Source organism: Prionailurus bengalensis, chromosome E3 (assembly GCF_016509475.1).
Source record: "Prionailurus bengalensis isolate Pbe53 chromosome E3, Fcat_Pben_1.1_paternal_pri, whole genome shotgun sequence".
Taxonomy (NCBI): domain Eukaryota; kingdom Metazoa; phylum Chordata; class Mammalia; order Carnivora; family Felidae; genus Prionailurus; species Prionailurus bengalensis.
In genome coordinates, this window is record NC_057357.1 from 30,134,593 (window position 1) to 30,148,836 (window position 14,244).

The 14,244-nt window shown below is 46.6% G+C and overlaps 1 protein-coding gene across 2 annotated transcripts in view; it reads right to left on the reverse strand.

The window, feature by feature from the left end:
- Positions 1-9,494: 9,494 nt before the first annotated feature.
- ERCC4 (ERCC excision repair 4, endonuclease catalytic subunit) overlaps positions 9,495-14,244 on the reverse strand; it is a 32,841-nt gene continuing 28,091 nt past the window's right edge. For both annotated transcript variants that reach the window (XM_043560504.1, XM_043560503.1), the window contains one exon: positions 9,495-13,744. In XM_043560504.1, coding sequence (XP_043416439.1) covers positions 13,011-13,744 — 734 coding nt within the window. In that variant the 3' untranslated portion in view covers positions 9,495-13,010. The remainder of the gene's footprint in view (positions 13,745-14,244) is intronic.

A 14,244-nucleotide genomic window follows, 5' to 3' on the forward strand; every position in this document is an offset into this window, starting at 1 on the left:
ATCGGTGGGGTCGACTGGGGTATATTCAGAGAATGCAATACTACAGAGAGGCCAGAAACAAGTGAATGACAGTAACATGCACAGCAGGTTGGATCTTACCAACATAGGTCCCACCAAGTTACATACGACATGGTATCTTTTTTTTTTTTTTAATGAAGTTAAGAATCACACACACACACCACACTTTTAGGAATACATATAATGCACATAAGAAATTTAGTTTAGTTCTGAAACTAAATTAAAAAAAAATTTTTTTTCAACGTTTATTTATTTTTGGGACAGAGAGAGACAGAGCATGAATGGGGGAGGGGCAGAGAGAGAGGGAGACACAGAATCGGAAACAGGCTCCAGGCTCTGAGCCATCAGCCCAGAGCCCGACGCGGGGCTCGAACCCACGGACCGCGAGATCGTGACCTGGCTGAAGTCGGACGCTTAACCGACTGCGCCACCCAGGCGCCCCTGGTTCTGAAACTAAATTTAAGAAAAGCAAGGGGATACTGAACGCAGGAATCAGGATGAGGGTTCATTTTGGTTTCGGAGGAGCAGGGTCATAGAGTCAGGAGGGTGGACCTTATAGGGTTAGACGTAGGTTATAATCTTCTCATCAAAGCTCTAGCATTTTACAAGAGGGATGGTAGCTTCGTGAGTACTTTTCTGCATTATTAAGAATAACAGTCGGGGCGCCTGGGTGGTTCAGTCAGTTAAGTGTCCGACTTCAGCTCAGGTCATGATCTCACCACTGGTGAGTTCGAGCCCCGCGTCGGGCTCTGGGCTGACAGCTCAGAGCCGGGAGCCTGTTTCCGATTCCGTGTATGTGTGTGTGTCTCTCTCTGCCCTTCTCCCACTTACAATCTGTCTCTTTCTCTCAAAAACAAATAAACATTAAAAATAACAATCTAGGGGTGCCTGGGTGGTTCAGTCAGTTAAGCCTCCGACTTTGGCTCAGGTCATGATCTCACGGTCTGTGAGTTCAAGCCCCGCGTCAGGCTCTTTGCTGACAGCTCAGAGCCTGGAGCCTGTTTCAGATTCTGTGTCTCCCTCTCTCTCTGACCCTCCCCTGTTCATGCTCTGTCTCTCTCTGTCTCAAAAATAAGTAAATGTTAAAAAAAAAAATTTTTTTTTAAATAACAATCTAAGTCAAAGCAAGTTGTGCATGGATCAGTGGTGAGTGTGTTTCATAAACCAAGATTATGATTATTCCAATTCTGGGTAGTGAGAATCCAGTTAAGAAAAAAAACCCATCTATTTTAAACAAAAGTTAGAATGTGGTAAGAGAAACAAGATTATTAATTAGAGAAATCCCACAAAGCTTGGATTGGGATGACAGACTGAAGATGCCATTGGAAGGGACAGAGCAAAGGCTAGGAGCACCTACTAAGAGCCGCATTACCAAGGTATCTTCTAAAGGGCCGTAAGGAGTAAAAGGTTAAACAGACCTACCTGGAGAACGTCTTTCCTTTTGTAACAATTCTCTCCCATTTCAAAAGTACCCTCTGGCACCACTCAGCGACACCAGTATCTAGCCGGAAAGATCCCGAACAATGCAGACGCGGGTCCTTGGCTTTTCAAGACAACTAGTCTCTCGCCTGCTCGAAAGACCCGTCTCACGCTATCTCATTCCTACAAGGCATGAAATGTGAAATAAGGCCTTTTGCCTGGCAACGTGCCACGATGTATAGTCTTACCACTTCTGGAACCTGTGCTCTCCACAGCCCAGAACTCGGTAATGCATATCACAGTGCTTTGAAGGTTCGGTCATTTCCAGGCAATGAGCGGGTTTTTGTTTTTGTTTTTAATAAAAGTAACACTTTACCGTAATTCCATTGTTATAAATACAGACTCTGTCTCTGCTTTTTGGACTCCAAGCCGGGGAAAAAACGTCCTGTAACTCCAGGCTATGGGTCACATTCCACTTTCGTGGCACAAAGTAGGCTCTTCAGGAACATGTGCTGAGGAAACTGGCATTGTTTGCCAAATCATAACATGAAGACCCTGGATGTAAAGAGAAAACACCTGTCGGGAGAAACATTCTTCCTACAGGTTGTATTTATCCAGCAAAAACAAAAACAAAAACAAAAAAGATCTAAAAAGGTATGAATACATGTATGGGAGTATGGGATTACGGGAGCAAAACGAATTGTTGGAATTTGGTTCTGCCTTTGGAGATTAAGGACACACATAGCCATTATATGTGAGATCAGCTGCTGTGGGCAAAGACGTACCTTCAAAGTATACACAGAATCCAGGGAGTCAGAAAATAACACACACACACATACCCGTCCACCACCCACGACCCCCACACACATACTCAAATGATCTCGTACACACTCATATGCACACATACACACACGACTCCCCCCCCCCACAGTCTCTCACACACACATTTAGTGACAGCGACTGACTGAGAGATTAGAAAATGAAGACAACCCCCGCCAACGTTAATGACCCTTTTGTTAAAGATGACAGCCGGATCCCCCGACTTTGATGTGTAACCTGAATTTCTTCACCCAAAGACAGCAACAGGAACAGACGTACGGAAACATGAAAGAAATAGGTAAGGCCTTTTCCTTAAGCAGTCAGAAGCAGGTATTTGCAAGATGAGTCACTTTTCCTGCCCACTTGAGAGCATAGTATCTGAAAGGAGAAAAATGTCAATTGCTTTTTGGAAGAAATTCATCAGCGAGCCCACGAGCAAACACGTGTCCCTATTTTCCTAACTGAGGTCGTCGGCTTTTATATCGGGGCCACCCCTCCTCTGCTCGCTACTTTCTTTGGCTTCACCCCACCCGCCCGGCTACTTGGTTCTTTTCCACCATCTAAGCATATGCATGTTCGTTTCCCTCCGAATTCCCTCGTGTGCTGGAGGCCAAACGTTAGGTCATTCACGTGTGCGGGATCTGTCGGCACAGCCCGTCCTCGGAGCTCCCGACTGCAGTCATGCAGCTGGCCTGACCTGACTTGTATGGGCTGAAATATGAAGGCACCCAGGGCATAAACAGCCTCCTGCGTTCTGCTGGCAGCCGGGGAGGCGGTGAGGGGCAGGTACATCGAGGGTGCTTATTTCTCCTTTTGCTCCCCGCCATCTGCCCCGACTCCAAATTTGTTGCCAGTGCTACCTCTCCCTACCGCCTTCCTTCAGGAGAAATAAATAACTCGCCTACCAACACACACTCTGAGGGTTGGGATCGGCCTACCAGCATGAGGTTCTGTTCAGGTGCGGGCACCCTGTCTGGGTTTGCGCCGAAATGCAAAGCAACAGAAGGGTATGGATAAGGGAGTGAGGGGGTGTGCAGGCAGCTTCATGATAATTCACAATAAAAATGGGTTGGCCAGGGTTTTTTTTTTTTTCCCCTCCTCACTAACTTGTTAACTGTATTTCTTCTTAAAAATCTTTGCAGTGAAGGGGCATCTGGGTGGCTCAGTCGGCTGAGCCTCTGACTTTTGGTTTCAGCTCAGGTCATAATCTCAAGGTTCCTGGGATCTAGCCCCCATGTAGGGCTCTGTGCCAACAGCGCAAGGCCTAGTTGGGATTCTCTCTTTCCCTCTCTCTCTGCCCCTCCCCAGCTTGTGCACGCTCTCTCTCTTTCTCTCTCTCAAAATAAATAAATTAAAAAAAAAAACTTAAAAAAAATCTTTGAGGTGTAGTTCACACACAATAAACTGCACATACTTAAGGTGCACCCTTGGATGATTTATTGGCAGGTGTGTATGTTGTGAAACCATTGCGGCCAGATTGCAAATGCTTCCATCATCAACTCTAAATGGGTCCTTGTGCAGGCGGCCAGTTTTATTTGGAAGCCTTTTTGGTTTTTTGTGGGGGGAGCATTTGACCTCACCTAGAAGCCCAGGGCTCACTGGGGGGGGGGGGTCACTGATTGTATTTAAGAAATCACCTCTTCTGCAAGGGGGGAAAAAAATCCCTTCGACCCAACAAAAGACTTGCGACTTCCAGTGTGACTCACCCTCAGGCCTGGGGCACATACTCGGGCTCTGATAAGAGGCAGTCGATCTGTCCTCCATTTGTTTATAATGAGTCATGCTGGAAACAGGCAGCTACTTTTCTTCTCTCCCATGTCACGGTTAGGCAAGAATCAGAGGCAGATACACCCCCATTCAAAGTGCGGTCGGCCTTAAAGCGTCCAGCGACTCCAGCGAAGCTGGTTTAAGGAGCTGTGACTCGATGGGGACCCCTACTGGTGAAGACAGGGAGCGCCGCGTCCCGGAGTTGAGGCCTTGCTTCCTCGCCCCACTCCAAGGACCGACAGATCCTGTAGGAAGTTACAGATTTGCAAGAGGAACGGGAAGGAACGGCTGAGTTTTCTGTGCATCCTGCCCAACCCCCGATTATTAGTGACAGAGTCGGGCGTGAGTCACAACCTTCAGCCTATGCCCACACTGGAGCTATTAACCACATAATTGCTTCAGCGATGGACCTTCTTCCAGCTACAACCCCCATCCCTCCCACCCCCGTGGTCGGGCTCTAGGCCCTGAGCCAGCCATCTTCAGCCGCATGAATTGTGAAGGCCCAGGTTCAAAAAACCGAAGTTTCTATTATTCTTTTAGACAAGGCCTTCTCGGCCCCGATCGAAAATTCCTACACACAAGTCCTGATGGGGGGCACGCGGGATGCGTCAACCAGAATTAATGTCGCGATCAAATCAACATAAAGCAGATTTATCTGCTGTTTCCGTGTATTGCGGCAAAGCGCTGTTTGGGGAAGAAATCACCATAGCAACCCAGCCGCCCCAGTTACAGTAAGCTCAGGGCGACCAAAATAAAAATCCTTCCCAGTCTTAGGATTGGCTAGGGAGAGCTACTGAACATCCACTTTGTTTGCAGACGACAGTAGCCAGCATACATTTTGGTTTCATAGTTCACTGCAAGGGATGCTTTAAAGAATAATAAAACTCCACAGCCAGATTACAAATGGAGGGGTTCTAGGCCATCCCCCCTGCCAGTTTAAACGCAAGCAGACCTCACTGCCAAACAGCAGCATTTTGTTGTTAAAACAGGTTTCAGAAAAGGGCTCATGGTGACTTCTTGTGGCCTGCCGGTTCCTTCCCAAGTTGGGGGTACATGGTACTATAAATGTTAGTTTTTAAGACGAGGCAAATCAGGGGCGCCTGGGTGGCTCAGTCAGTTGAGTGTCTGACTCTTGATGTCGGCTCAGGTCATGATCCCGGGATGGTGGGATTGAGCCCTGCTGAGCATGGAACCTGCTTGGGATTTTCTCTCTCCCTCTCTCTCCCCCTCCCCTGCTTGTGCTTTCTCCCACTTTCTCTCTCTTTCTGCCCCCCTCCCCCAAAAGAAGCCGCAAATAGATACAAAAATGGGTTTTCTGTGGTTGTGAAAGGAAAAAAAGTAAAAATCACTTTTGTTTCCCTCCACCCTCAGGACCCCCAACAGTGGGTTTTGCTTCCACTAATGATCTGTTCTCTCTCTAGCATCTTCCTTTTTTTGTTTTTTGTTTTAATTTTTTTTAACATTTGTTCATTTTTTGGGAGACATAGAGAGACAGGGCGTGAGCAGGGGAAGGGCAGAGCGAAACGGAGACACAGAATCAGAAGCAAGCTCCGGGCTCTGAGCTGTCAGCACAGAGCCTGATGTGGGACTCGAACTCACGAACTGTGAGATTATGACCTGAGAGACAAAGTCAGACGCTCAACCGACCAATCCACCCGGGCGCCCTGCATCTTCCTTCTTTGGCTCCACTGCGCTCCTTTCTTCTGATCACCAACACACATGATCACCTTGGGAGTGCTGCTTGCCTGTCCTCCTTGTCTCCAGACTCACCGTGCCCCCGTCTGGTGTGTGCCCTTGGGCTCCCAGGAACCCCTGCCCAGGATGCCCTCTCGTCACAGTGTGAGGCCACCAGCGCGTCCAAGCTCAGCTCCCAGCCCCGTGGGTCTCCCTTGAAGTTCTCTGCCGCTTTTGATTCTGGTGGCTGCTACACATTGAGGATCTTCTAAGAGTCTGCCTCCTCTATGCTCTCACTCCCAAGATTTGGGCATTTTCTAATTTTCTCTTGCATCTTTCTCTGTGTTAACCATTTATCTGATGCCTTTGGTTCTCACTTCCGTGCAGAGGTCAACTGCACCTTGAATTGAGACTGTCTGCCTATCGGCTATCTTGAAATCGACTTGGTCAAAACTGAACTTCGCTTTCTTTCCAACACAGTGGGGTCCTTCTGCAGACTCTTTGTTTCTGTTCACAGCATTGTCGTTTTCTGAGCCTGGGACACCTGGGTGGCTCATTCGGTTGAGCATCTGACTCTTGGTTTAGGCACAGGTCATGATCTGGCGGTTCATGAGTTCGACTCCCACACTGGCTTCTGTGCTGGCGGCATGGGGCCTGCTTGGGATTCAATCTCTCCCCTTCTCTCTGCCCCTCCCCTCCCCTGCTCTCACTCTCTCTCAAAATAAATAAATAAACTTTAATGACAACAACAAAAAAAAAACCCCAGAACTTCATTTTCTTTCCAACACGGCTGGGTCCTCTTTGGTTCTGTTCACGGCATCATCGTTTTCTGAGCCTGGGCTTAAAGGCAAGTGTTTAGACTCCCTGGCATTGACTTTCTTTGCCATTCCCCTTCGATGCCTATTCAATTTCTGTCCTTCTTTCCATTTCCAAAGCTATAATCTTCATTCTGGCTGTCATTCTCTATTGCTTGGGTTATTGCAAAGCCTTCTGAATGGCCTTTCCACCTCCAGTCCTTCCTTCTAGGTAGAAAGGGGCCGCAGAAGGAAAGGGGGCTGTGGAGTTTGAGTCCCACCTCTGCCGCTTATTTCCTCTGTGACTTTCATTTTTTGCTCTCTCAATCTTACCGGCCCCATTACCAAAGCAGGGATGTTCCCTGCTTCAGGGCGTGAGGACGTACTTGGGGTAAAGTACCTAAAATATCTGGCACACTGTAAGTGCTCAATTAATATTTCCATTTCAAACTCGCTGCTCCCAGGCTGCAGTTGTAAAACAGACTTCTTGCTCACGCCCTTCCCTTATTTGAGCATTTCTTTTTCTATGAAAATAAGAACGCCTTGAGCCTAGCACTTGAGACCCCTATGATATGTCTCCAGCGAATTGCCCCAACTCTGCCGTTCTCGACTCCTTCTTTTAAACACCACCATTTTCTCCATGTCTTTGCTAAAGCTCTTGCACGTGGACATGCATGCCCCGCCCTTCCCTCTGAGGCCATTCTAGATCCCTACAGCCAGATGCGGCATCTTCCTCTGACCTCCAAAGCACGTCTACTTCTCTCGTGCATCTGAATTGTTTTAGTTGCTTGGGTTCTTTCTCTGACTTGCCTTCACTGCAAGGCTGAATGTCCCTTGATGGCATGTGCTGTTACGGCATCGAACCCAGAGCTGGCCCTCTGCCCTCTGCAGGAAACGCCTTACGCTGAAAACGAAAACAAACCTGCCCAGTCATGCTTCTCTTAGTCTACCGAACTATCTTCTTCCCTGAGCTCCGGTTGGGCGTCCCCCTGCCCAGAAACAAAGTTGCACAGAGAAGCAAATCTCTCAGTGAAAGGCACGCACTGACACCAAATTCTGTTGGAAAAGGGTCCCCAAAGATCATCATCTTAAATATACTGCACCGCTGCCGTTCCATCAGACCTGGTCTATTTACTGTTTTCATGAATCCCGGGAAACTCCCTTGGTGGAAATCACAAACTGATTTTGTTTACCTGTCTCCCAGGCCCTTGGGGAGCACTGTTCTTTTCATGTAGAAATATCTTTGTCGGGCAAATGGATCCTTGGGAATATCTAAAATTCCTCTTCTTTCTTATTCATGAATCAGTCTCCCGAACACTCATAGTCAGGGGCTATAGGGAAACAGAGCTGAGATGAAACATTCAGTTAAACTTTTGTAAACAGAGAAACAGGGGTCCACAGAGCATCTTAAAATGAGTCTATAGTTCTTAAATTTGATCCACTTATAGTCTGTAGTATTAACATCTTAGTTATCAAACAACAGTTCTTAAACATATGCATATGTATATTACCCACCATCTAGTTTACAAGGTGCAATTTGGGGATGATTGAGGCTGAAAACACGGTTTTATCATCATATGGAAGCTCATGTTGGCAACACCATTTGCAAAGCATGATTTTTTCAGAAAGTTAGAAACGTGGCTCTCATACAAATAGAAACAACAACAAAAGGGGTCAAAGATTTTATTAGATTCAATGCGCGAGGAAACCAGTTAGATGTTAAGACTGATTTGAAAGAAAATTAAAGACCCAGAGATTGGTAGCTGGTCAGATGAACGCGGAAATAAAGTTGCTAATGAACGTAGTAGCACTGGTTCCTGTCTCACCAGCCAATAACCTTGCAACACTACTGAACAGGAATCGCTTGTATTGCTTTCAGGTTTTCTACAAGTTAACCTCTAGTCTCATAAAGTTGTGAAATAGTAAGAGGTACGCAGCCATGGAAAATCAGATAATCCCCAGGGAGCATATGTGTCTGGACAACATCCAGCTCTTTTTTACTTTATTTTATCTATTTTTTAAGTAGGCTTCATGCCCCGCATGGAGCCCAACGTGGGGCTTGAACTCACAACCCCAAGATCTAAAGTGGAATGTTCCACTGACTAAGCCAGCCAGGAGCCCCGACATCATCCAGCTCAGTAATCTCTTTGACCTTTTTTCAAATTTTATATACTTGCTTTTGAAACTATTAACTAAGAGAGGCATGAAAACAAACCAATTTGCTTTCTCTGGGACATATTTGTAATGAAATGTTTGAAAGTGGGCACAAACCTCTCTCCCCCCACCACTCATCACCAATGTTTCAGCATGGGCTCGGGAGTCAGACTGTTTGGGTTCAAATCAAGGTTCCATCATTTACTGCTGGGTGACCCTGGGCAAATGACTTAACCTCTCTGCTCCTCAGTTCCCCCACCGTAAAAGAGGCTTTTAAATAATAGCACCTTTGTCTTTGTGATGAAAAGAGATCATGCACAAGGGCTCAGTAAATGTGAATTGAATTATATCACTACTACTAAAAAAGGGTTAATTATTCTACCAGTCTTTATTCCAATATTAAAACATTTTGCAAAATAACCTGTCTTATGCCTTGTTACAAAGGGATCGGTTCTACATTTTAAGATGGAAATGAAAATAATGAAATCCTCAAGATGAGCCAATTAGTAAGCTAATTAAATAATAATTAAACATAAGAGGTTACAATAAATTCTAGATGTGTCGCAAGGATTATTTACTTTCAACTCTGACGCTGAAGGAACAAGAACTTATGAGTCAGGGGCGGCAGGAAATTAATCTCTCTGTTGAGTTAAGATGTTCCAGGCATTGTGCTTAGCACATATTCATTACACGTCAACAAACGAGTGTTTTCAGAAGAATACTCTTTTTCTCCCCCACTCCTTAAGGAAATACGCACAAAATAAAAGGCAGTAAAGGAAAAATAACCGAAAAGAAAAATGTGCTGCAGCCTTAGAAAGTGGGTTTGTCACGCAAGTCAAACGCAGAAGCTGGGGTTTGCAATCATTTATTGTGCACAACAAAAAAGAAAGCACGTTACATATTGTCTTCCTTTCTGATTATAGTTACCAACATGTTGGTAAAAACGACCCGCTGGGAACACATGTCCTTTCACTATACATTGTTATTTTTATTTTGCCCACAGAATGCTGAGGAAAACACTGAATAAATACACATTTTATTAAACACACACACACACACACACACACACACACACACACACGCCTCTTGTTACAAATTGATATGAATCAGTCTCCCTTTTGGCTTACATCACCTTAAATTAAAAAAAAAAACAGCAGGGGTGTGACCCACTAAAAACCTGTGGATAAAGATGGTTAAGTACTGAAGTTCAGAATTGGGCAGGAAGTAGCAATAAACCAAAATAGAAAGCAAAATAATTAAGAAAAATGACAACTCATGTTGAAGTCTGGATACATTTGAATGTATTCAAGACTGAAAAAAGAACTTTCCTAAACTGCTGGGTTTTAGGAGGATGTTTCTGGGCTAAACTGAACACAAAAGAGAAGAGAAGTTCCCTAAAGAAGTTTTCTGAGCCAGAGGAAAATCAAATTATGCTTGAAAAACAAAAGCAAAGACTAACAACACTCCTGTCTCTCTGCCCCCACCCACTTCTTTGGACTGACTTCGGGGTAGGCTTTCTTGCTGGAGGCCATTTATTAATTCTATATTCTGTTACCTCAACACAACCAAATCTAGACTTAACCCTCTGTGTCCCGATGGGTGCATGGATGGGACAATTATTTTCAGTGAAAGTGCTCTCCTATTTCATACGTGCTGCTTTTTTTATGCAAAAAAGCTCAAAAAACAGTATAATGCTCATCTCAGTTTTTTAAAAAAGGTTTGGAAAAAAGCTAAGCGTGAGTTCATAAGTGAACTAGATCTTTACTATTTTGAAAGGAAAAAAAAAAGGCAAAGGTAACAATATGATGCTGGAAAATAAAGCGATACGTTAGTTTTGCAAATTCATGCATTAGTCCTTTGCCAAGAGTCTCACGTTGTACAAATGTGTCAAAGAATGTGATAAAAGTGAATACACGATGGTTGTACTGAAGGCTCCCCACAACTGGACACACATTAAGATGTATTTCCTTAGTGGGAACGGGAAGTGGCAGCGGGAGACTTGTGTCTACAACGAGCACGTTCGAGTTCATTAGAAACCATCGTCCATAAATTAAATACACGTGAGGCAGCACGCCTGCCTGTCTTCAAGGGTCCGGTAGGTTCAACAGCAAATGACAGAATCAGAGCAGGGAGACAACAGCGCCCTGAATACAATTAAGACTGTTATCTATGTGATACTAGATAACAAGGGCTGTTTAAAATGGTAGATTTAGGACTAGGGCTTATTTCTGAAGACTTCTATCGGAGGGAAACCCACATCAAAAAATGTGCTATGCTCGGATTTGCCTTTTATGTAATGGAAGAACAAAATACGGCAGGTGGGATTACACAAGAAGAAAACAAAAATAGCAATTTCATCTGCCACAAGCAGAAGAGCTAGAACTGGGTGAAGAAAAATTGTTAATAGCCATTTCCATTTGGGGCGGGATGTCTATTTTAATGTACTTTTAACTCTGACTGGACTCTGAAAGAAATACAAAATGTTCTCAACATTTTGTGTTCTATTCTCAAGGGTGTATATTTATTTTAATGTTCATTAATTTTTGAAAGAGAGAGAAAGACAGACACAGTGTGAGCAGGGGAGGGGCAGAGAGTGAGGGAGCCACAGAATATGAAGCAGGCTCCAGGCTGTTAGGCGTCAGCCCAGAGCCCGACCCGGGGCTTGAACTCAAGGACCCCGAGATCATGACCTGAGTCAAAGTCGATCGCTTAACCAAAGGAGCCACCCAGGTGGCCCTCAAGGGTGTATTTTTAACTCTGGGGGGAAAAAATGAGTAGCCCAACTATTTATTCTACCTTAAACTAATTTTTGTTTCCTGTCGTCTTCTCCATTCCTCAGATCACTGTACACAGTTCCGGGTAACGACACGGTTCCTTGATATCTCTCAATTCATTCTTGTCCTACCCTGGCAGAGCGTTGGAAATCCACGTCTGCTTTAACCTTATCAACAAGTGTTAACATATGGAGGGATCAAGACGTCAATATGAGTGGAAAGGCCGGTGGAAAGAACGTCTGCGGAGGCTAAGACCGCTCTCTGTTCTGTGCTCCCGCGTCCACTCTGAGTTCAAACACTGTGACAAACGAAAACATGGCCGACGCGGAAAACGCGAAACTGCGCGGTGTGGCTGGCGGCACTGCTGTCTACGTCCGCATCAGCTCTTGAGGTAGAAAATTTACTACTCGTTACTAGATGTGTGAATAATACCTTAGTGAAGCTGAAATAGAAAAGTTTAAAAACTGCACAAAGATGCTATGAATGTCCTGTATGTGCACCTCAGTAAAAAGCTAACCTCACTCAATCGGAAGGTTTGAGAAGGAGATGGCTTTGTGAATTTTTAAGTGTGTAAATTTCTCTAGAATTCTTAGATATTCTATGCGCTGATCTTCCATTTACTTGTACTTCTTTCATCTCCACTCCAAGAAGGAAAACCCGATCTTAAAGACTCGGGGGGCCACCCGTTTGCTTGTCCCTGAGTCCTCACACAGACGCCAGTGAGCACGCTGGCCCAGGGACACGAAGCGGGGAGCAGAGGGTGGGCTGACGCTGCGTGTGGAGAGGATCTGGCGCTGGTGGTCTCAGGCGTGTGGGGAGAGGCTTGGGGGGGAAGAGGAAGTCTTAAGAGACTCTAACGAGCCCTTTGGGCTTAGAGATCTCGGAGACTCAGGAGGTGAGATGTCTGCACGACGGCGCGTCCTCAGCGCTCCTTCACCATCAAATTCTGGAAACAGGGAACAATTCATCTCACGTTTAAAAGCTGCTGGCTTTGCACAATCGAGCTCTGGTACGCGTCACACACATTTGGGGGATGAGGAACCAGCCAGTTTCACGGGGCGCCATCTTACGTCTTACGTCAGTACGAGGAAGTCCCCGTGGGTTTTTCTTAAAGGGGGAAGCGCGCATTTGCGGAAAAGAGGGTGAGAACTGGCAAGGAATGGCAGACAAGGTTCCTTCTCGGCGTTCCGGGGGCCCGTCCTGGACAAAGAGGGGAGGGACATGATGGTGTGTCTTATCGGCCTGCGTGGGAAACATAAATTGCTGCTTGCGTCAAGAGCGGCCTCCTATAAGCCCCCACAAGACGCCTCGCCTGATTCTGACTCCTGACCGAAGAGCGGGACACGCTGCCTCTGGCCCTGACGGCGCAGGGAGGGAGGCGGGCCGGCATGGGAAGGTTAAAATCAGTGCCTAAACACAAAGTCCAGAGGGGCATCTGGGCTTGTGGTCCGCTGACCCCAGAAGCGGACGGCGCGGTCGCTGGGTGCTGAAGAGAGCGGAGTTCTCGGCTCGTGATTCATCTCGGTCTGTTCATTCCGGTACAGGGTGGCTGCAAATCACAGTCACGGGATAAGAAAACGGCCGCCCTCGTTCACTTTCTCATTTTGCCTTTACACACAAACTCGGCATAAGGGGTGTGGATGAAGTCATAGAGCTGCTTCGCGTTCGAGGCGTTGCCCAAAATACCCGCCAGCTTGTCTTGCGACAGGCTGGCCAGCTCTGCGATGTTCTTGACGTGGTGCATCAAGGCGCGACAGTTTTTGGCATTTACCCCTGGCATTTTCAACAAGAAGTCCTGGGGACCCGGATTATACTTTTCTGACTCTGGGAGGGTTTCCGAATCCGCCGTGATGGCCATGGCCGTGGCTGCGTCGGGCTGCGGCTTGTTCTGTTTCAGCTCCTCGAACAGCTCGGCGGTGGCGTGGGGGGAGGGGCACCAGAGAAGCCGGAGTCTGGGGAAGTGAAGCGTGAGGAGGGTGAGCTTGGAACTGACGTCATTGCCGGAGATCTCCTGGTGGAAGGCACCTCGGGAAGTGAGCGAGAAGGGCTTGCTGGGGTCGAACTCGATCAGCAGCACTGGGCGCTTGTAGTAGCGGGACATGGAGATACACTGGCCGTAGAGGCGGCCGTTGTTTAAAGAGCCAATCAAATCACTGATGCTCTTGCGCTCCACGCACATTTCTGGAGTCAGAATGTAGTCTCCGACCTCCAGCGTCACCGGTTCAATGTCAATGCCCCGACGGTGGATCAGGGATGGGAGTTCGCTGCGGAACTCACGCATATCCACAACTATACTTTGCTGTGTACCGTTCTGCTCCTGGCCACCTGTTAACAAAAGGTGGCACGGTCAGTGATGTCACTGAGGAAGAACTCTCAAGGACGAAGCAGAACAACTAAAGTTTAAAATCTGGGTTGCTGCTGCTAACCTCGGATCCGCTGTCATATAACAACCCATGCTTATTCCTCCTTTTTCTCTATTTTCAGAAAGGTCTGTTTACAGAGTCACTAAAGGCGATTTTCTCTTAAACTGAACAGAGTTAAAAGGAAAAGTCACAAATGACTCCCGAACACCAGCGTTCACTGTTGCCTTCTCTCTGCCCCTCTAAGAACGGTCCCTGATGGTTGCACACGGCCCCACTCTACTCCTGATTCCCACGGCAGAGTCTGGCACATACTAGATGCCTAAAAAGGCTCGCTGAGTAAACTGCCTTATAAGCTGCTGTGAGAACCTTTGGAGCTGTTAGTGCTTGTACCAGTGAGTCCGGAGGTGGGAAAATGGAAGAAGGTGGGAAAAACCGTAAGCCGGTAGACCAGAACTTCTCACA